At 39.4% G+C, this 22,012-nt stretch overlaps 2 protein-coding genes across 3 annotated transcripts; both read left to right on the top strand.

The window, feature by feature from the left end:
* Nucleotides 1-43: 43 nt before the first annotated feature.
* Nucleotides 44-5,326, top strand: nanp (N-acetylneuraminic acid phosphatase). Of its 2 annotated transcripts, NM_001017186.2 has the most exons (3): nt 44-104; nt 1,704-1,869; nt 3,692-4,539. In NM_001017186.2, the coding sequence occupies exons 2-3, from the start codon at nt 1,780-1,782 to the stop codon at nt 4,322-4,324; spliced, it is 723 nt and encodes a 240-aa protein (NP_001017186.1). In that variant the 5' UTR covers nt 44-104; nt 1,704-1,779; the 3' UTR covers nt 4,325-4,539. The 2 variants fall into 2 exon arrangements, with proteins under 2 accessions (NP_001017186.1, XP_031757586.1); XM_031901726.1 differs by lacking the exons at nt 44-104; nt 1,704-1,869 and adding an exon at nt 2,659-2,757 and having other exon boundaries at nt 3,692-5,326.
* A 1,869-nt stretch (nt 5,327-7,195) lies between these two features.
* On the top strand, nt 7,196-20,456 carry ttl (tubulin tyrosine ligase). The gene is made up of 7 exons (NM_001113677.1): nt 7,196-7,578; nt 11,729-11,807; nt 16,141-16,373; nt 17,058-17,193; nt 18,324-18,593; nt 19,725-19,868; nt 20,008-20,456. The coding sequence occupies exons 1-7, from the start codon at nt 7,422-7,424 to the stop codon at nt 20,120-20,122; spliced, it is 1,134 nt and encodes a 377-aa protein (NP_001107149.1). The 5' UTR covers nt 7,196-7,421; the 3' UTR covers nt 20,123-20,456.
* The last annotated feature ends 1,556 nt before the right edge of the window (nt 20,457-22,012 follow it).

Below are 22,012 nucleotides of genomic sequence, written 5' to 3'. Positions count from 1 at the left end.
TGGGACGCACTTCCGGGACATGTCACAGCTGTTCTGCTGGTGCCTGGACTCTTGCCGGGTTGGATTGGAAGCTGAGCAGCAGTCGCTCTTAGAAGCCCCTTGGTGTATGTACACAAGCACGTATGGTTCTATTCTGTATGCACTGCTACCCAATGTCCACAGCGTCAGGTTAAAATCAATTCATTCTGGCAGTGTTAACTTTCCCTTTTAAATGGCTATGTTCAGCTATATCGCCTTCACTTAATGTGCCTGTATTGGTCGTTCCCACAGGAAACTTTCTAAAGGGGAGTGGAGGGGGGTAGACAGTAGTTCAAGTAACTTGCATATAGAATGGGGAGGTGGGGTATAATATAATTTTTTTTATTTATGAAGCTCTTCATAACATGCAGATAAAGCTAATGCACTACAACTACCAGCACCCTCCCATCAGTAGCTATCTGGCAGGGTTTATTCAGCAAAAACTACAGGCTACAAGCTAGTTGTCCCTCTATATACACAGTCTGACTTGTTATAGTCTAGGGGTGCATTGCAATATGAGTTCAGTGAATAGGGCATGAGCTGAACATTCTTTTTGCCTATTTTAAATAAGAAACAAATCAATGTTTGGTCACCAAACCCAGTTGAGTTGCCTCCTCACCCTATTTAATACTGGCCACATATAGAATCGATATCCTGCATAGTAGTGATGTGTGGGTCGGGTGGGTTTGGGATGACTTCGGCACATCATTTGCGGGTTGGGTGCGTCCGGTCACCCTCCATGCCCACAACCTTACACAGGGCCGCTGCTGGCCAAATGGGTGCCCTAAGCAGAAATGTACTTTTGTGCCCCCTCCCCCAAATATTACGGAAGTAAAAATAAAATAAAAAAAAAACACCTACTATAGGGGCCCCACACACAGTGCCCCCAATAGCCCCCATAGATTGATTGAACTATCCGGGACAGCGGGATGCGCTATAAAAACCAGCGGGACAGTGTTGGGGGGTATGTTATAATATATAAAAATGGTTTGTTTTTTTTGGAGCAGCTGGGATGGTGCCCCCCTGGGAGTTGGTGCCCTATGCAGACTGAGTACTCTGCTTATAGGGAGCGGCGGCCTTGACCTTACACTGCCAGCTTCCTCTTTCAGCTCTCTAATTTATAGGTGCACGCCCCACCCCTTTTGTGAGGATTTCTAACCCGCACATTACTACTGCATAGCTAGTTATCAGTTAATTTAGATGCAGGCTGAACTGATTTATGTGAAGCCATGCAGCATGTATTTAAATGAATTGCTAACTAGTCATGCAGGATTTGGATTCAATATGTGGCTGGTATTAAAGAGGTGAAGTGGCAACTGTTACAAATAGACACTTAAATTACTCTTATTTACAACTTCTCGTTCCTGCATGGTGGATAATCTGATTACCAGTGCACTGAAAAATGGCCTGCAAAATAGACTGTATATATATATATATATTTTTTTATAATATGCAAAAAAAGTCACAATATTAGGGTGAAGAGAATTGTTTTCCCCTGCAGAGAGACCTGGATACAGGTTCTGATTGGGGTTGGTAGCATTTTGCTTCTTGATCATCTATAAATTAGTTAGGATTTACCTGGGCAAAAGGTTGAACTTAATGAACATTTAAACATCAAGCATTGTGTAACTATTTAACATGTTTTCTTGCTAGGTTGAAGTTCTCTTGAAATCTCTTTTTTTCAGATTCTAAGAAATACTAAAGCTATCATAGCTTTATGTTTTCTGCACTATTTGGGCACACTGAGTTGGATTCTTCAGAATGGTTCTTAGTGGTGTAAAAGCCGTGTTTTTTGACCTAGATAACACCTTGATTGATACTTCAGGGGCTGGCAAAAAAGCAATTGAGGAGGTAATTTTTTTTCTCATTGACCATACAGTGATCGACACATCTATTTCTATACCTAATAAGGTTTCTGTAAAAGTCTGTTAAAATGATCATAAAACATACACAGTTAATGCCAATGAAGCATAAAAATTTTTTGAAAGAGCTCAACCTGAACCCGCCCGTGACCTGCAATTGATGTGCCGAAGCCGGCCTGAACCTGCTGGACCCACAGGTATCAGGCTAGTATCTGGGCCATTCTACACAGTATAGAAGTTTGTGCAAATTTATTGCAAAATGTTAAAGGCCTATGTAATATTCATAAGAACATGGGTTCAGAATAAGATAAAGTAAAAAGAAGAGTGGGTAAAGGATTCAGAAAAGGGATGCAAACCACAGGATTAGTGTACTGGTAAGCTGTGATCAGGAAGAATAGCTGCGATTAAAACTAACTTTTCACTTGAAATGTGATGCCTGTTACAGACCCCTGAGCTGGTGAGTGGGTATTGGTGGCAATGTGAAATTAGGGCTTCTGTATGAAACCTGACAATTGCCAAAGGTGTATTTCATAAGTGGGTTGTATCCTATTCAAGTGAAAAGGAAAGTGGTGGCTGGTATTCATTTATAAGTAAAACAATTCCCCCTAAGAGGGGCATGGTAACACCATGTAACACAGGGAGTAAACATTTTGTGGGCATGTTTATGCATTAAGAGAGGAGAGGAAAAGGGGAGGGGGCACACCATTATAAGTTAATTATTAATACTAATAACAGTAAATGTTTTAAAAAAACTGTATATGTGGGATTTCAAAGCAGAAATGGTTTCTGTATTGCAGTATTATAACCATTTTGAGAACAGTTGTTTAAGATGACAGCATATCATAATGACAAAAGTTGTTCAGTCATTTTGAAAGAGGTAAGCCCACCTGCCAGCACTGTATGTATTGTGCTCTTATGGTGCATATGGCACCCACTGAATTGCACCCCCCTTATTTTTTTTAAATCTGTTTCATGTGTATTTCATTTCTAGTACTGCCTGCACTGTATCAGTGATTGTCATTCTAAAGATGGCCATACACGGACAGATATCAGATGCCGATTCAGGCCCTTCAGACCATTTCGGCAGCTTATCTGCCCATGTAAAGGCACCTCTGATGGGCATACCTGACCAATATCTGGCCTAAAATTGGGCAGATCTCGATTGGGCAGGTTTGATTTTCCCATCGGATTGAGGACTGCATCGGCTTGTTGATGCGGTCCTTGGTCTGACAACATATACCCACCAAAGTGCTTTGTAGAAGAGCTGTATTATGTATAATAAGCAACAATGAATATTAAAAAGTATACATCAATATAAAAGGTGCTTAGTGATGTCACTAGTTATAATTGGTGCTCAGTAATGTAATTTATGTCACATAACTCAAACTTGCATATTATAAAAAATAATGTACCCTCTGTAGATATTAGAAGTCACCTTGGCATTCTGTGATCTGTATAAAAGCTTTATATGGTACTAGAACTCCTCCTTCTAAATTACAGTAATATTAAAATAATGTTATAATCTGAAGTTTAAGGGGACCTGTCACCCACACATAACAAGCTGTATAAATGTATTTACAAATCTGAGCTGCCAGTCATATTGCCTGCCCCGCCTCTATGCCTCAAGCATAGAGACAGGGCAGTCAACAACTTTCATTTTCCCTTCAGCATTTCCTAGATGTAACTGCATTTATGTATTCTGTACATGGGCATCAGGTACCAAGTCCATAAAGAACACAACTATAATTTTAGCTTAGACTTTTTCATGTTTTTAAGTTGTTTCATACATTAAGTATTATTTATTCTTACAGGTGGTGAAAGTACTCATAGAGAAAAACCAATACAAGGAGGAAGAAGCTCTTATTATTTGCAACAAGTTTCAGGCAAAGCTAGGTTGCGAGACTCTGGATTCTTCTACAATGACCATTGATGACCTTCGTGTTCAGCACTGGGAAGATGCTCTGCAAGAAGTTAGACAGGGAGACCATAAAAAAGTGGCCATGGACTGCTACACTTTGTGGAAAACGAGACGCCTTCAGCTTCTGACAATGTCAGAGAATACTAAAGATATGCTGTGTGAACTAAGAAAATCAACTCGCTTGGTTCTCCTCACTAATGGTGTGGGGCAGGTCCAGAGAGAGAAAATTGAGTCCTGTGGTGCACAGCAGTTCTTTGATGCTGTTGTGGTTGGGGGAGAACATGCTGAAGAAAAGCCAGCACCTTCCATTTTTTACCACTGCTGTGACCTCATTAGAGTGTTGCCTGGGGACTGTGTGATGGTCGGGGACAATTTAGATACAGATATCCAAGGTGGACTTAATGCAGGCTTGAAAGCAACCATTTGGTTAAATAAAAATCCTTCAATAATTAAAGTCAGTCCAACTCCTCACTACACCGTGAAATCTGTAATGGAAGTTCCAGATGTCCTCAAAAATGTAAAATAGAAATGTAGATCATGTCAGAACAGACATATGGAAAACTGCAGATAATTTAGCATTGAGGGCTTTGTAAATGGTGCTTTAAATAATATCTGTTCCCAGCTGTAAGCTCATTTCATCTAAAGCCAAATAACAGCTGCATCAGGTTTTGGTAACATTACCATGGCTCCATAAAATATACTATGTGATTACATTTCGTGTTTAACATACATGTAAACTTTTAAAAAAAAAAAAAAAAATAATGCAAAGACAAAATTCACATGATTGTGTCCTTAAAGTAGCTAAATATAAATATGTAATTTATATGTGATCAAAAATCTATATTAAACATTCCATGCTCAAAAAGGTCTGTTTTTTTGTCGATATGTTAATGGTTAGTCCCATGAAGGGCTTTATCTTATATTATTGCCTACATGTGGCAGACTAACATTCACCTTCAGTGGGCAGAAAGTTCTATTGAGAAGCAGTCTTTGAAAACACTGTGCGTCTCAGAATTGCCTGCAGTTATAGGCAGCCTAGCACATACCTGTGTGATGTCCAGCTCTGGCTGTAGGCCAGACATTAGCACCAAGGGCCATTTATGGGATAAGTCCTGGAACCAGTGTGTAGGGGAAATTTTGGTTTTATACTAGGGAGCGTTTAACCTTTTGGATTAAAAAACTGGACACTCTGGCACCAAGAGGGTTGAATGAATATTGTTCCTTTAATTGTTTTTTGCCAACGAGGTAAATTATGTAACAATAAGATTTTTATGAATTTAATAGTATTCATTAACTGTATGGATAGTTTTCCCTTTATCAACAATATCTGTATGTGTTATACATGACGGGTAGTGAAATTGGGTTGTGGTTATGCAGGTTGTGGGAGGGGTTATGTATATTGTATTATATAAAGTTTTATTGTGTGTATGATTTTTTTGTGGTTTAACATCTTGATAAAGGTCCTAGACCTGAACCGAAACGTTGATGTTTTTAATTTTGTAATGTAACAATAAATGAACTGAAAGGATATAGGAGTGCGCATAATTAATTGGATTGAATACAAGCAACAACCATGTGCAGCACCCTGCAACCGTGTATGGAGGAGAGCGAGTAATGGGAGTGCGGACCAAGGGGTATTATATAATAAATATATATATCTCCAAAAAAGACCAGCAACCCCGAGTTTTATTTAAAAAAAGATCAATCGAGTATTAAAAATGTGGGGTTAGCTAGCATGGTTGCCTTGAGAAAGGTCCCGATGGGGACCAAAACTGTTGGCTGTTCATGCGTTTTTAATACACAATTGATCTTTTTTTAAAAAAAAAAACTCTGTGTTGCTGGTCTTTTTTGGAGATTTAAATCATTTACCTTGCACCCGAGGTAAGAGTGCCACCCTGGGTTCGATATATAAAAAAAAATATATTTTTTTTTCCTTTTCTCCTTTCCATTTTTTTTTCTATATGTGGGTGCACTGAGCACTGGTAAAGAGTAAAATTAAGACACTGGTACACAAAGATGTATTGTTAAGAAATACTACACTATAGAGAAATTCTGTTTTGTTGTGTTATCCCATAGCCTTTGGCGCTTTTGTTTCCCTATTGGTTTCATTGTTCTGAGGGATTATTTAGGGGGTCCTACAACTTTGGCAGGGATTGGTTTGGACATTTACACATATATTGACTTGTTTGTAGGCCAGACATGCACATCAGCACCATAATGTTCTCCCAGTACCAAGCAATTTTGGAAAAGGAATACTTCAGCATTCAATAGGGGCTTTCTCAGCCGATACCTGCTCATTAAGATGCAGAATTAAATTCTGCTTGAAATATGAAACTGCTTCTAGCACTGACCTTAAAACGTTATGAATATATTTCTTTTATCGCCACATAATAATCACTGCAATCCAATCTGAAAAAAAGTTTTTTCAGTAGAAACCTAAGAATAGTTATTAAAAAAAAAGATCTACCTTTAAAAATATAACTCTAAAAAGTAAACACTGCTTTAAGTGTGCCCTGGTACCCAAGCAAAAATATAAAAAAAAAAATTCTGCCCACCCCTGCACTCGTGTGTACATGGTGGTCAAACTGCATACACATCACTCATTCTGATCATCTGAGAAAATTTGCAAATGATACTTATTTTGTTATTATGTGTTGTTTTTGAATAATTTAGCTTGTTCAGCAACTCTCCAGTTTTGAATTTTAGCAGCTATCTGGTTGCTAGAGTCCAAATTACCTTAGCAACCAAGCAGTGGTTTGAAAGAGAGATTGGAATATGAAGAAAAAGAGACCTGAATAGAAAGATAAGTAATCAAATATAATAATACAATTATAGCCTCACAGAGCAATACCTTTTTTTTGCTTCTGGGGTCAGTGAACCTCATTTAAAGCAGGGAAAGACTTAGAAGAAAGCAAAAACTATACAACATGAATATTAATGGAAAAGTTGCTATGAATTACTCATTCTATAACATACTAATAGTAAATATGAAGGCTTTACTATACAAAAGCTATGTGAAAACAATGCTAGAGAAAGCTCATAGCTGCTGTACATTGCAACTCTAGTCCTAGTATTGTACTGCTTCATATTTTTATTTCTTATTAATTGTAGAGAAGTCAGATAGTCTCAAACTGAGATAATAACCCCATTAATCAGAAAGTGGCAGCAGCCTAGCACTCGCACTCATTTAATAAACGGAAAGTATCCAGGGATTTACTTCTCATCAGAAATACATGACTACAGTTACTTCTCCCTGTCTTCCCTCCCATTGCTCTCTGACCTCATGTCCCCGCCCCCTGCCGGTGGGAGGGGCTATGCGCTGCCTGGCTGTGGGATGTGAGAGGCTGAATGTGTTTCCCTGCTGCTCTGCGTTCCTCTCCATATGAGATGAGGAGCTGCAGCTTCCTGAGAAGTGATTAGATGTGACACATCAGTGCAGGAACTGACAGCCTGGCTGGGGCACCGCAGGAGGCAAGGCTACACACACGGTAGCATGGTGGGCAGTGCGTACATGGGATGCTGCAGGGGTGCCAATAAGCGGCAGCAGTACGAGTGAGTGCCTCCAGTCCATGCCCCGGTGCCTTAAACAATAGAAGAACTGCCTTGAGTCCACAGGAATAATCATGTACACGTTTGTGGTGAGGGATGAGAACAGCACTGTCTATGCTGAAGTGGCTAAAATCCTCCTAGCAAGTGGACAATGGAAGAGACTGAAAAGGGACAATCCAAAATTCAACCTGATGCTGGGAGAGAGGAACAGGCTGCCCTTTGGGAGGCTGGGTAAGGATTTCCCACTGCCCAAATCCTGCTGCTGCCTTTTGTCATGAGGGAGGGAGGGGCTGCTTTACAGCTTGGCAGGAAAGGCAGGGGCTTAAAAGTCTAATGTGCAGTGAAAAGTTAATGGGTCCCTTATCAAAATCATTTTAGGGCCACCTCTTGTTTTAAAATTCAATTGGGGCCCCACTAACCCCCCCCCCCTAAACCTGACGGGCCCACCAGCAGCAGGGTCTGTTTCCCCTATAGATTGTGCAGGAGGGCTGCTGTGAAACTGAGCTGCATTTGGGTGTTGCCTATTGCACCAGGGCTGGGATCTGGGAAAACTGCAGCCTTTGATTGTAATCTCTGTGCCAATGCCCATGCCCATATGTCTTCTTGTGCTTTGGATCATTTTCTTTTTTATTATATGAGAAATTTAGGGTTGCCACCTTTTCTGGTGAAAAATACTGGCTTTCCTATTTTTTTTTTTTTTATCTTTTTCCCTATGAATAACATTAGCACCAGGGATAATTTTTACCGGCCAGATGGCAACCCTCGAGAAATGATTTGTCATTTAAAATCTTGGATGTACAACTTGCTCTTCTTCAGCTTTTTAGGAGCTAAAACTCTTAGCATCTATAGTGTTTTCTTCCTAAGGCTTTGTTCTTTTTATAGAGAATTTTGCCCAATTCTGGCATGTAGAAGAGCAGCGGTTTCTCCAATTATTATTACCAATCCTACTGTACCCTAGGGGTGTCATACCTTTAAACTCCACAGAGCATCTTGTTACTACGTATCTGCCCTAGGGCACTGCACCATCCTCTGGATCACAGATTAATAGAGGGTCTTGTTATTTTCCTGTTTGTTGTAATATACTTTTTAGACTGAACCATGTCCACGGGGTACAGTATGTAATTTCTTTTCTTACCCACATGCAGGTAAATAAATGGACCCTTAATTAATCTGTCTGATCTCCACTGGGCAAAAAGCAGATGTAATGGAGTTTGACTGATGGCAAAGATACTCCTCATCTCTATGCAGCTTTCAGCAGATTCATGAATATTGTATTTATACAATACATATATATATATATATATATATATATATATATATATATATATATATATATATTGATTTTAGCTGGTCATTCCTACCTTGTAGGGCTGACAAGATAAGGGGCAAAAGCAGGAACAGCCTAATCCTATCTTTAATAACTGAACAGAAATGATAAGCAATAACATCCTCCCCTGCAGTCATTGGTAGTAAAAGCTTATATCAAGTTTATCAGAGTTTCATTTTCCACATATGAAAGGGCAGCATGCCTTTCCTTAGTAAAGATCTAAACATTTGGCCATGGCTGTCAATGCCTTCCCACGAATCCGGGTTTAAGTGATACACTGTTGGGGAAGTCAGGGTGGGAAAGGCATGACATACAGAATACCAACTAATAGAAGTGATATCACAATGCCCGTAAGATGCAGAAATACACCCCTCAGGGATTCCACATAACTGTTATTGCAAAAGGCTCTGACACAACTGTTTAGTATACTGTACCCCACAGAGGAAGCATAAAGACTGCATAAACCACAAATATCTTGTAAATTATATCCTTATAATACACAAAGCTCATAATTATCCAGCAAATGATATCCTTATAAAATAGCGTTTATTGATGTAACCTGTGTCACATGACTCACTCAAACTCATGTATTATAATAAGTATGAAGATATAAGAAGTCAACTTGGAGTTCCATGAACTGTAAAAAAGCACTTGGCTTTCAGCTTCGTGCCTTTTTATGCTAATGGAATAGCATAAATAGCATATAATATCCTTATATTTTACAGCAGGGGGTACATTGTCCACTATTTAATTGTTGCTTAGTAATGCCATCAGTTGAATATATGTAAGATGTTCCCGGAGACCCTTACATCTCCTTACCTGTTGATGTGCCAGTTTTTGGGTCCATTTGCTACGTGCACACACCAATTATTGTCATTGACTCCATGCTGTTCCTGGGCAGGCAGCCTGTTTGCTGCTTACCCTAATTTGACAAGGATTTTGTTCAACCCTTGTCTGTACCATCCATTTCGGGTCAAACTCTGCCATGTTCAGGTTCTCCCTGTCAGTCTGCAGCAAATAGTTTTTGGGATTCAAAAGGGTGTCTGAACCTAGCAGGGCTCTCTTGGTCACAAAAGGGTGCAATCTCCTAGCACTCCCAGGGTATCTACAGTACCTCTCAGAATGTGATAATATAACTTTCCCATATATACAGTGGAGGAAATAATTATTTGACCCCTCACTGATTTTGTAAGTTTGTCCAATGACAAAGAAATTAAAAGTCTCAGAACAGTATCATTTCAATGGTAGGTTTATTTTAACAGTGGCAGATAGCACATCAAAAGGAAAATCGAAAAAATAACTTTAAATAAAAGATAGCAACTGATTTGCATTTCATTGAGTGAAATAAGTTTTTGAACCCTCTAACAAAAAAAGACTTAATACTTAGCGGAAAAACCCTTGTTTGCAAGCATAGAGGTCAAACGTTTCTTGTAATTGATGAGCAAGTTTGCGCACATTTTAGGAGGAATGTTGGTCCCACTCCTCTTTGCAGATCATCTCTAAATCCCTAAGGTTTCGAGGCTGTCTCTGTGCAACTCTGAGCTTGAGCTCCCTCCATAGGTTTTCTATTGGATTAAGGTCCGGAGACTGACTAGGCCACTCCATGACCTTAATGTGCTTCTTCTTGAGCCACTCGTTTGTTGCCTTTGCTGTATGTTTTGGGTCATTGTCGTGCTGGAACACCCATCCACGACCCATTTTCAGTTTCCTGGCAGAGGGAAGGAGGTTGTCGTTCAGGATTTCACGATACATGGCTTAAATGACAAGGTTAAATGACCCTAAATTTGGGAAAGCACTCACCATGATTGACTCTTTCATGCATTTATTCCTGTTTACAAAAAAAGGATACTCCATAAGTCAGCCTGCATGAAAAATTAGAGCTTAAAACATCCACAGAAACATTCTTAAATGATAATTGTGAACATGTGGCCACTTACACAAGACCAAATAAAGGGAGCTGTAGTTAACAGAAATAATCTGTGCTGTAGTCGGTTTGTTGAAAATGCCTAGAATTATAAATGAATCCTGGAGTTTTTGGATTTTCAGAACCAGTCAGTATCTGGTTCCTTCCTATTTAAACCCTTCCTCCTTAGTTTCTCCCTTTACTCCAGCGTTTACCAAAATGTGGAGCAGTCTTTGGGACCCAGTGTGAAGGCCAGTTTGGGTGAGGTTTTAAGGTAATGCCTATTTGCTCTCCTAGATACTTCTAGAAGCACCTTGAACACTTATTTCCGGCCCTAGATATTCTTGGGAGCATAGCTTAATGGCTTGCTCAGCACTATTTTCGTATACTTGTAACCTTGGTATGATTAGAAGTGGAAACATTAAACCATCATGACCAAACATTAAACATTAAAGGGGATCTTAAACCCAAAAAGTAAAAAAACCTATAGCATTGAATATGTAACCAAAGGTATCGGAAGGCAGCATAACACTTCAGTAAGAGGCAACGGCAATTACATTTTTTTTAATGGAAGTTAAATGAATTACTAGCTAAAGACCCGAGTTGGAAGCAGACCGCAGATGGACCACTCAGAGCTGGATTCATAGATTTTGTACCCCTAGGCCCCCCTTTCCTGCTCGCACCCTGTAGCCGCCATTGCTTCCTCTGCTCTGGTGCGATTGTTTCCATTGAGAAGTGGAAATACAGCCACTGGGCAGCATGCCCCCTGTTATTTTGCTATTCTAGGACTGGGCCTTTGTGGCCTGCCTACACATCCATGCCTGAGAGCACTGCTCAGATATAGGATTCTGAGTTCTTGGCAGGGCCTTGGAACATACAACAGACAAATGGCATGTTATTGTTAGGATGCCATTTACTTTTGACACTAGTGCCCCATTTATGAATATTGCACCTTGTCCCTCATGTTGTGTCATGCTTATGGCAGGCTCTCTTGTGCCCTTGTGATTGAGCTCTACATTGTACTTTTTGCTCCTAATATATATACTTAGCTGTTTGGCACATAGTGCGTATATATATACGCACTAAGGGCCATTGCCATTGGTAAATAAGTCCTAAATGTTTTACTTTTTTACTGTTTTATTTCCCCATAGGTCATGAGCCCGGCCTAGTGCAACTGGTGAATTACTATCGGGGGGCTGATAAGCTTTGCCGTAAAGCTTCCTTGGTAAAGTAAGTGCTAACCATCAGGTTTTCATAGTATTTGAGGTTTAAAACTGATAGATAGGTATATTTATGTACATTTCAAGGGATCTGTGTAGCCATGGATATATATTTTAGAAGTTAAAGTAGAATGTACTAATACTGTTATTGACACAGCACACCAGGATTGACGCCATTTGCACACAAATGCCGTAAGAAAAATGTGCACCAACCCATACACTTATTTGCCCAATCATACATGTAGAAAAGCTTTAACTCAGGGATGTTGGTGGGCTTCCTTACATAATCCACTTGCTTTAGCTTCTCTCACCACATTTCTGTAGGACTGACTTGGCCATTTTTATGGTGTACTTTTTTTTCTAAATGACACTGTTTACATAGCAAATAATTCACTCTACCATTTAAAATGTTTTTTTCTTGAACCGACAATTGTATTTTTTTAGCTGTAATATTGGTGTGTAGGCGCCATCTCAGTGCATTGTGCCTGAGTCTGAGATTTCAGAAGGAGCCAGCGCTACACATTAGAACTGGCTGCTTTCAGGTAGCCTATTGTTTCTCCTACTCCCATGTAACTGGAAGAGTCCCAAGCCGGACTTGGATTTCTTACTATTAAGATCTATTCTGGTATCTACTGGGAGCTGCTATCTTGCTACCTTCCCATTCTTCTGCTGATCGGCTGCTGGGAGTGGGGTGATATAACTCCAACTTGCAGCTCAGCAGTAAAGTGTGACGGAAGTTTATCAGAGCACAGGTGACATGGCTGTGGCAAAAAATCAGTTTGCATTTTTAAAAAACAGATTTCAATGCAGGATTCTGCTGGATACATACCTTGATATTTGCCATCCTGGTCCAGAGTCAGCAATGCAAGCCCAAACCATGACACTGCCACCACCATGTTCAACAGAAGGGATAAGGTCCTTATGCTGGAATGCATTGTTTTTCATTCTATTTTGGCCCCCATCCACAGAACATTTTTCTAATAGCCTGATATCCATGTGGTCTTTAGTAACCTAAAGAGAGGCAGGAAGGTTCTTTTTGGACAGTAGTGACTTTCTCCTTTCACGCCATTGTTGTTCAGTGTTGTCCTGATTTGCCACTACAAAAGAGCTCCTTAGACATTAACCTCAGGTTGTTTGTGATCAACTGCAGTTGCAGCTGCTTGCTCTTGAGTAAGGGGTTTGACATCACACTGACTTGCAGTATAGCAGTTAGAAGAGACTGAAGCTTATCAGAGTCACAATGCCTGGAAAAGTAAGAAAATGGCTTGCGTCAGGTCTTATTTCAAATTAACTTTGTACAGCGCTGCGGAATATGTTGGCGCTTTATAAATAAATGTTAATAATAATAATAACTATAAAAAACACTCCTGGGGCATGCCCAAGATGGCGACTTGATAAGATGCGCACTTACTGAGCTCCATGAGCCGACAGACTCTCCTGGGCCCATACACCACATTGGGTTCCCCCCAGACCACCTCCACTGGGACCCCCCAAGGCCCTTCCTATTCAAGCTGCTAAATTTCAAAGACCAAGTTGCAGCACTGCGAGCTGCCAGACTCAAGGGCCCACTGCTCTATAACGGTGCTACAATATCCCTGTACCCCGACTTTTCACCCGCCATTCAGAAGAAAAGAGCATCCTTCACAGTGGTAAAACAATGCGTCAGGGAAGCTAATATCGCCTATAGCATCATATACCCACCCAAACTGCAAGTCCAGAATGGAGACCGCACACAACTCTTCACCACCCCTGCGGAGGTGGACGACTTGCTCACTAGAAGAGGACATCAGCACCCCTTTCCAAGAGCAAGTGGTACCCCACCTGACAGTCCTCATTAGTCACATGAGACGCAGCAAGTACGCCGCTAGCCAGAGACTTACTCCCATGCCGCCTACCTTGTTGATGCAGGTAAATCTCCTTGGCAGTCATAGTGCACCCACTGGTGTCAGCCCCATAGGGCAGGAAAACATTTGCCAATCCAGAGGAGTCGGAAAGCAATTTCTACAACCAGCACCAGACCAGAGTTCCACACAACGACCTGCCTCAGAGGCACCCTTCCTGTCCTCAGGACAAGGTAAGATTTAGCCCACGAGGTGCCCTAGGTGACCATGACCTAGGTGTGGCCTTGCCCCGCCAGGACTGCCCTATGGAACTATGAAGCATTTATCTGGATCAAGACTAGAGATGTGGCGAACTAATTCGCGCGAACATCGGGGGTTCGCAAGTTTGCGAACTTTTCGCGTATGTTTGCAATTTGGGTTCGCGTGGCGTTTTTCTGCTGCGTTTTTTTCTCGGCCTAAAAACGCCGCGCAAGCCATACATGGCGTTTTTCAGCAAATCCCGTTTCCATGGTGCTAATAGAGCGAAATAGCAAAAAACACTGCGTATTTCCGCTAGGTCTGCCAGCTGCCTTTGCGTATACATAGGAATAGCTTGCGTTTTTACGCAACGCTGTGTCAACAAAGTATTTTTCAGATAAATTTTTGCCCTTGATCCCCCTCCTGCATGCCACTGTCCAGGTCGTGGGTGGCACCCTTTAAACAACTTTAAAATCAGTTTTCTGGCCAGAAATGGCTTTTCTAGGTTTTAAAGTTCGCCTTCCCATTGAAGTCTATGGGGTTCGCAAACTTTCTTTTTGAGGTTCGCTACATCCCTAATCAAGACCCTACTCACGTGCAACTAACTGCCACACAGCCCAACAAGTATGATCAACGTATGTTCTCCAATTGACTCTGGCTACGGCCCAGCAAACGTGGGGTAGAGCCACACCATCCATCTGGCACAACTGGCATAACTTTTTGCTATTCAAGCCACGGCCTGGTTGCTAGGGCAAATTTGACCCTAGCAAACATACAGATTCTAAAATTCCAAGCTAGAGCACTACTGAACAAAAATCTAAATAATTAAATAAACCCCACAAAAAATTAACACCAGTTTCAAGTTGTCGCAGAATATCACTGCATCATACAAAAAGTTAATTTTTTTGAAATATGGTAACATTGTAAGGAACAGTGAATGCATCTTGCTTGAGAAAGGGCAAGAGAAGGCCCGAAATGCTTGGACTTTGACCTGAATAAAAATTCACTTTTTCCTTTGCAAACGGAAGTGCCGCAACATCATTTATTCTCTTGACTATTAAACATTAAATGCATTTTGAAACTTATTTTGGTATACAGAAATAAATATATTTCAATAAAAAAAATGCACAAAAGCTTCATAAATGCACCTTATTCTGCCATTATTTTATCATTAAGTAATTAATGCAAGTGCATACGGTATGTTTAGAAAACATGTTTTATTTTTTTTTCACGATGTTCAGGCAAATACCTCACAGGTGCCCTGATACAGTCCTATCCTGGCTTTCCTAGGCCCACAGTATGATCCCATTTTTACCCCAGGGGGCCAATATAATAGATTAGTCCAATTTCAGCCAGCACATGTGTGAGCAAATTAGGCAGAGGAATGTTTGATTTTAGTCTCTCTCTTTCTCTAGAATATAGCTCTACAGTTTCTTTATTCCTTTTATTGCAGTCAGGTATCCTTGTGAGCACATTTTTGTAATCCTAATAGAAATCACTGTTGTGTAACTTGTTACTTGCAGTGAAGCAAAAGAAAGATAGTGCAAGAAACATTAAAGGAAAACATTGTGTGGGTTCCTCTGGAGTAAGAAGATAAAGTTACAAACTCTTTTATTAGGACAAAGATTAAGCATTACACATTTCATTCCAGTTGGGGCACTTATTCATTCTTACTTCAGGGGAACCCACACTTATAATTTTTCCCTTATTGTTTCTTGCATTACTCACCCACAGACTATTATAGCCTATTATATTTAACTTAAACATTTATTATATTTATATCCTTTGAGCACTGGTCAGCACTCACCTTTATCCCCTTTTTCATTTTTGCCAAAAGAAAGGTAGTACTGAAATAGGATCCTTTATCCGGAAACCTGTTATCCAGAAAGCTCTGAATTACGAAAAGCCCATCTCCCATAGACTCCATTTTAATCACATAATTCAGATTTTTAAATTGTATTTCCTTTTTCTCAGTAATAATGAAACAGTACCTTGTATTTGATCCCAACTATGATACAATTAATCCTTATTGGATGCAAAACAATCCTATTGATTTTTTAGTAGACTTAAGTTATGGAGATCCGAATTACGGAAAGACCCCTTATTCAGAATACCCTTAGTCCCCAGCATTCTGGATAACAGGTCCTATACTTGTAACAATATTTACTTGAGTCTTAAAAACTTAGTGATGCAACCATTTTGTTAGTTGGAACTTATTTTAGAAATAAAAACATGTCAACCTTTTTTCTACCTTCTCCTTTCTAGACTGATCAAGACAAGCCCTGAGCTCACGGAAACCTGCACGTGGTTCCCTGAATCTTATGTGATTTATCCAACCAATGAGAAAACCCCTGCGATGCGAGCACGGAATGGCCTACCAGACCTTGCCAATGCTCCCCGCACAGATGAACGGGAGGAATTCAGATCATCATTTAATAAAAAGAAGGAAAACGAGGAAGGAAATGTGTGGATAGCTAAATCCTCATCTGGAGCCAAAGGTTAGACCTTTTCTTGAACACCAGTGGGCACTAAACAGACTAACAGCTTGCTAAATCCAAGTCTTACTGGTTGCTTCATTTTGAGAGATTGTGTATGCTTTTCACAAGGATTATTTCTATCCCCTAATGAAATGCACAGAACATCTATTCTTTGAATCATTGCATTTATACATATTAGTAGAAAATATTAGTTGAAAATGTTTCAACAGGTTTGACAGTACCACCTGTTTATAAGCACGATGAGTGCTGCTGTAAATATATTTCTAGGTTACCTCTGCTGACACAAGTAAGGCACTGCTGAATATATACAGCTTAGTTACCATAGTACAAGCTACTGTTTCATTATCACAGAGAAAAAGGAAATCATTTGAAATAAAATGAAATTATTTGCCCCCAGAATGAATACAACAGATAGTTTATATTATGTTAAGTGACCTATTAAAGATTCTCACCAAACTGAAATATATACAGTATATCAGTAAATATTGTCCTTTTACATCCTTTCATTACATCTATTACATTGCTTATGTCTGTTGAACAGAGTTAGAAAAACTAAATTAAATCCACTGTAATTGCATTTTCTATGATAGTAAAACATGAAAAGGAGGTGAATACTTTAACAGGTACTTTATATATGTACTAGATATTCTACCATACATTATTTTTTCTCTATTTCTCTGATAGGTGAAGGAATTCTTATATCCTCTGATGCTACAGAGCTTCTTGATTTCATAGACAATCAAGGCCAAGTACATGTGATTCAAAAATACCTTGAAAGTCCACTTTTGCTGGAACCTGGTCACCGCAAGTTTGATATCAGGTAATGCTTTTGCACCATTTCCTACACTGGGATTTGTTCTGTCAGTATTAAACCAGTAGAGAGGTTAAGTCCGATTGTGAGTGATAAAATGCCAGCAAGTGACAGGATTACCTATACAGGTATGGGATCCCTTATCCAGAAACCCATTATCCAGAAAGTTCCGAATTATGGAAAGGCCATCTCCCATTATAAGCAAATAATTCTAATTTTTAAAAATTATTTCCTTTTTCTCTGTAATTATAAAACAATACCTTGTACTTGATCCCAACTAAGATATAATTAATCCTTATTGGAGGCAAAAACAAGTCTATTGGGTTTATTCAATATTTAAATGATTTTATCAGACTTGAGTTATGGACATCCAAATATGGAAAGGCCCCTTATCCGGAAAAACCCTGGTCCCGAGCATTCTGGATAACAGGTCCCATACCTGTATTAGCTTTCTTATAGCCACAATCACAAAATAGAGCCTCTCCATTCTTCTTGCCCCTGCAATGCTCTAGTGCAGTGCTGCCTACCAGCTGGCCTGAGGGCTGGATGTAGCATTCCAAGTGATTATTTGTGGCCACCAGCCAACTCAGAGTCTGTAGGCTAATTTGGACATAGTAACATTAGTATAATCCATCCCACATGCTCAATGATCAGCTCACTACAGGTAAAATGTTAGACAGAAACTGAGTGTCTAAAGCTTTGGTTCTTAAACTGCAGCTGGCTCACTGGGGAGGTGCCTGGAGCCGTGGCAGGGAGGCTCAGCTTGAATGTCAATAAGGTTAAGATTTGGGGCCTGTTTGGTCTTCAAAATACAAATAAAACCCTGTCTTAAAGGTTAGGTTAAGGTTTTATTTAGATGACCCCTTTTCCTTTCCTAGATAATCATGGATTTATGGCTAACTGCCTGATATACCAATGTTTTGCTATATCTCTACACTTTTATAAGCCAGTTGGAGCTATCATTAAAGGTTGACTTCTAAAAGGTTCTCAACTGAAAATGTTAGACAACAATTGTTTTTCATATATATATGTAATCAAAATACATGAAGGATAATCCCATTCCTTTAAGAACAATGCTCTTTAATGTAAATTAATTGTATTATTCTCAACTCACTGTTATGTTTCTTGTGATCTTTCAGAAGCTGGGTCCTTGTGGACAATCAGTACAACATCTACCTGTATCGAGAGGGTGTACTTAGGACCTCCTCTGAACCTTACAGCGACACCAATTTCCAGGATATGACCAGCCACTTGACCAACCACTGCATTCAGAAGGAGCATTCAAAAAACTATGGACGCTATGAGGAAGGCAATGAGATGTTTTTTGAAGAGTTCAATCAGTATCTTGTAACATCCCTAAACATTAATCTAGAGAATAGTATCTTATGCCAGATAAAGGAAATAATAAGGTACCGTCTGAGCCTTTCAATTATTGGATTGCTGCTAGTTAGAGTATCTGCACATTGCTTCAGCTTGGACACATATTGGTGGCCAGATTGGATAAAGATAAAAGTGAATAGCTTACTGGGCAAATGTATCTTGATAGAGGTAGTTCATCTTTAAATTATCTTTTAGTTTAGTAGATGACCTTTTTAAGCTACTTTTCAATTCTGCGTTATTTTTTGTATAGTTTTTGATTTAATGTTTATATTTCTTTCCAGCCTGCAACTGAATAAATTACAGGGTTACTGACCCAGCAACGAACAACACATTGACCATGAGGCTTTAGTTCCAATGATTAGTTCTTGCTTTATTGATTAGCTTTCTATTCATACCTTCTCCTATTTATTTTCCATTCCAACAATAACTGGGTTGTAAAACTAAATAAACTCTGGCATTCCAAGCCAGAGGGCTTTAGAAAAATGTAAAAGCTTAAAGTTAATTCTAAGGTGAACTACACACTTTAAAGGGGAAACATACTTGTCATCTATTTATTATATTAATTTAAATAGCCAGGTATGAGGGCATAGATTATATTGCAAATTATTCATGCGTATGTGGTTACATATACATATAATATTCCATTATCTGGAAGCCTATTATTCAGAAATATTTAAATTATGGACTCTCACAGACCCAATTTTAAGCAAATAATTAAAATTTTTTTTAAAATGTTTTCTGTTTTCTACGTAATAACATAACAGTCCCTGTACTAGATGGTAATTAAGTTGCATGAATCCATATTGGTGGCAAAATAATCCTATTGGGTTTAATTTATGTTTAAATGATTCTTAGCAGACTTAAGGAATGGTGATCCAAATTTCAAAAAACCCAATGTCCCAAGCATTCCAGATAGTAGATCATATACCTGTATGTATATTTATTATTATTGTTGTGAAGGCCCTGCTTCTGAGAGCTTACTATCTAAGAGCATAGGTAGAATAAGTCAGACATACAGTGATGGTAACCTCTGTGTAGTTATAGAGTTCCTGTTCGTTAGGACAGTAATGGTAAGTGCATAAGCAGTCTGAAGTCAAAGTGTATCCATCTTATTTCCCCTCTGGATACAATGGCATCACTCATGTTCTATTTCTTTTCAGAGTTTGTCTTAGCTGCTTAGAACCAGCAATCAGCACCAAGTACCTGCCTTACCATAGTTTCCAGCTCTTCGGCTTTGACTTTATGGTGGATAAAAATCTGAAGGTCTGGTTAATTGAAGTCAATGGTGCTCCTGCTTGTGCCCAGTAAGTTTGTTCTGCAGTACTTTATATTTTCATCTTATTGTGTTCATATAGCATTGCTGCTCATTAGAAATTATTTCCTTTGCTGACTGCCTCAAAAGAAGGTCCCAGTTTTATATTGCTGTTTTATTTTTTTTTAAAGGAAACTCTATGCAGAGCTTTGCAAAGGCATTGTGGATTTAGCCATTTCCAGTGTCTTTCCACTCAATGAAGAAAACCACAAGCCAACGGAAGATAATGTTTTTATCAAACTCTGATCCTGCTGCCTTAGCTACAGATGCACGTACAAGCACGGCCTCCCCCCTATTTATTCTGAGGGACAAAGAACGTCTAGAATTCAGGCTGTATCATGGAACGGAAATCTATCTGCTCATGTGAGAGAATGGATGAATCCTATGGACTCCAGGAAGAGCCAAAGCAGATAATTAGTTCATGCCAAATCCTTTTTATTTTTCTTGTTTTTTTCAGTATGAGACTAAAATAAATTAACGAAAGACACAAAAAGCTATGACAGGACACTGGGGCCCAATATAAATGGGCTTTGCCTTTCTGTGAGTATGAGATAAAGTAAAATACACTTTCTCTCTCAAATACATAATTTTCATAAGGAATTTTAAGGGCACCCATCACTAAAAAATGTATTTAATATGCCCCTCACCTCTGCTAAGCCATCTGCACCAAAAGGAAGCTCCAGGTGTGGGTAGCCTCAAATGGTTCATTATGTGCATGCATGTAATGTAAGCTTGGGAGACACATCTACCGCTGCTACGCCAGGCGCATGTGTATAATGATCAAGGCTGGAGGCTCGCTCATTATGCGCATGCCTGCTATAAAACATGGCCACGATAGTTCCCTCCCAGTGTGGGTGGCCTAGCGCTCACATGAGCTATTTTTATTTTAAAAAAAACTATTGTTGGAGTCTGGGGGGAGAAACAATTTGGAGGTGACAGGTGCCTAAGAAGTCCTATGTTTGTGTTGATTAGTAAAAGCCTTTTGTTCAGTGCTTGCTTAGGTTTAGGTCTATGGCGCACCAGGCGTTGTGATTGAGACCACTGTCTTTCTCTTTGTGTTGTTTCCTATGGACAACAATAAAGAAAAACTGCACATAATCCTATACTGCTATATAGGAGTATATTCCCACTGGCATTTGTATGCAGGAATCTTCAGTGTTTAGATCACCCTGACTAGTATCGGGGGCCACCATGTATGCCTCGTGTGCAATATATAAAGGGCTCATAGTCTGCCTCCTACACATTTGAATCAGTAGCGGAAATTCCCATTACACTACATATTATTTACCGTACTGGTCATGTGCTGGGGAGATATTTCTGCATTAGTTAGTGTTAGGAGGTGGGAAAGAATTTAAAGATTAATCATTTGAGTCTAGAAGAAGGTTTTGTTTTTGTAGGAGAATAAAACTGTCGCCAGCACATAGTCAGTGTTTTAACTTACTGGGGAGCCTGCAGTCTGCCCCTTCATATCTGTGGTGGGGCACCAGAGTTGGATGCAACTGGACATGGGCTTTTTGCTGTTGTCAGCACAAATATATTTCAAATTGTGTCTTTAAAACCACATTATTTATTTTTTAGCAATATAGCTTCAAGTAAAAGCCACAAGCAGGTATATCACCATTTTCTATGGAAAAAGAATGTTGGGGGACTGTACCTCCTCTTGCTGCAGTATAGTGCCTTACATTTACTCCTTGAAATAACCTCCATTATTTCTTCTTCAGTATTTTTAGGAAAAAGCTGTGTTTAACTAATAGCAGCCAATAAATGTATAGCTAATAGATAGATGCATATGGTGAATTATAATTCAGTAACCTTTTAGTTACCTAACACAATAATGAGATGAAACCTCTAATTGTTATGGTTTATATGTTTGTACAAATTTCTGTGTTCATGAATTGGTTTGCTGGTTTCTCTGGAGCAAGTCTGAGCAGATGCAGATCACAAGATAGTACACAATACATTTAAAGCAATCATGGGGGGGGGGGGGGTAAATTGTTTAGTTTTCCTTATTTTTCACACGGACAAACCAAACCAGTTTATATATATTTCACCTCACTGTTACAAGAACTAGAAATAGGTATTAAATAACATGTAAACCCTACATTTTCCTACCATGCATATGTCCCCCACCCAAAC

This window comes from Xenopus tropicalis, chromosome 5, assembly GCF_000004195.4.
Source record: "Xenopus tropicalis strain Nigerian chromosome 5, UCB_Xtro_10.0, whole genome shotgun sequence".
NCBI lineage: Eukaryota > Metazoa > Chordata > Amphibia > Anura > Pipidae > Xenopus > Xenopus tropicalis.
The sequence above is the reverse complement of the archived record's forward strand: the minus strand, read 5'-3'. Positions and strand labels throughout refer to the sequence as shown.

Excerpts from the sequence above, each read along its gene's own strand:
- nanp (NM_001017186.2), top strand. The coding sequence starts at position 1,780 with ATGGTTCTTAGTGGTGTAAAAGCCGTGTTTTTTGACCTAGATAACACC. Across the intron at positions 1,870-3,691 it reads GCAAAAAAGCAATTGAGGAG|GTGGTGAAAGTACTCATAGA; the intron begins GTAATTTTTTTT and ends TTATTCTTACAG.
- ttl (NM_001113677.1), top strand. The coding sequence starts at position 7,422 with ATGTACACGTTTGTGGTGAGGGATGAGAACAGCACTGTCTATGCTGAA. Across the intron at positions 11,808-16,140 it reads CGTAAAGCTTCCTTGGTAAA|ACTGATCAAGACAAGCCCTG; the intron begins GTAAGTGCTAAC and ends TCTCCTTTCTAG. Across the intron at positions 16,374-17,057 it reads ATCCTCATCTGGAGCCAAAG|GTGAAGGAATTCTTATATCC; the intron begins GTTAGACCTTTT and ends TTTCTCTGATAG.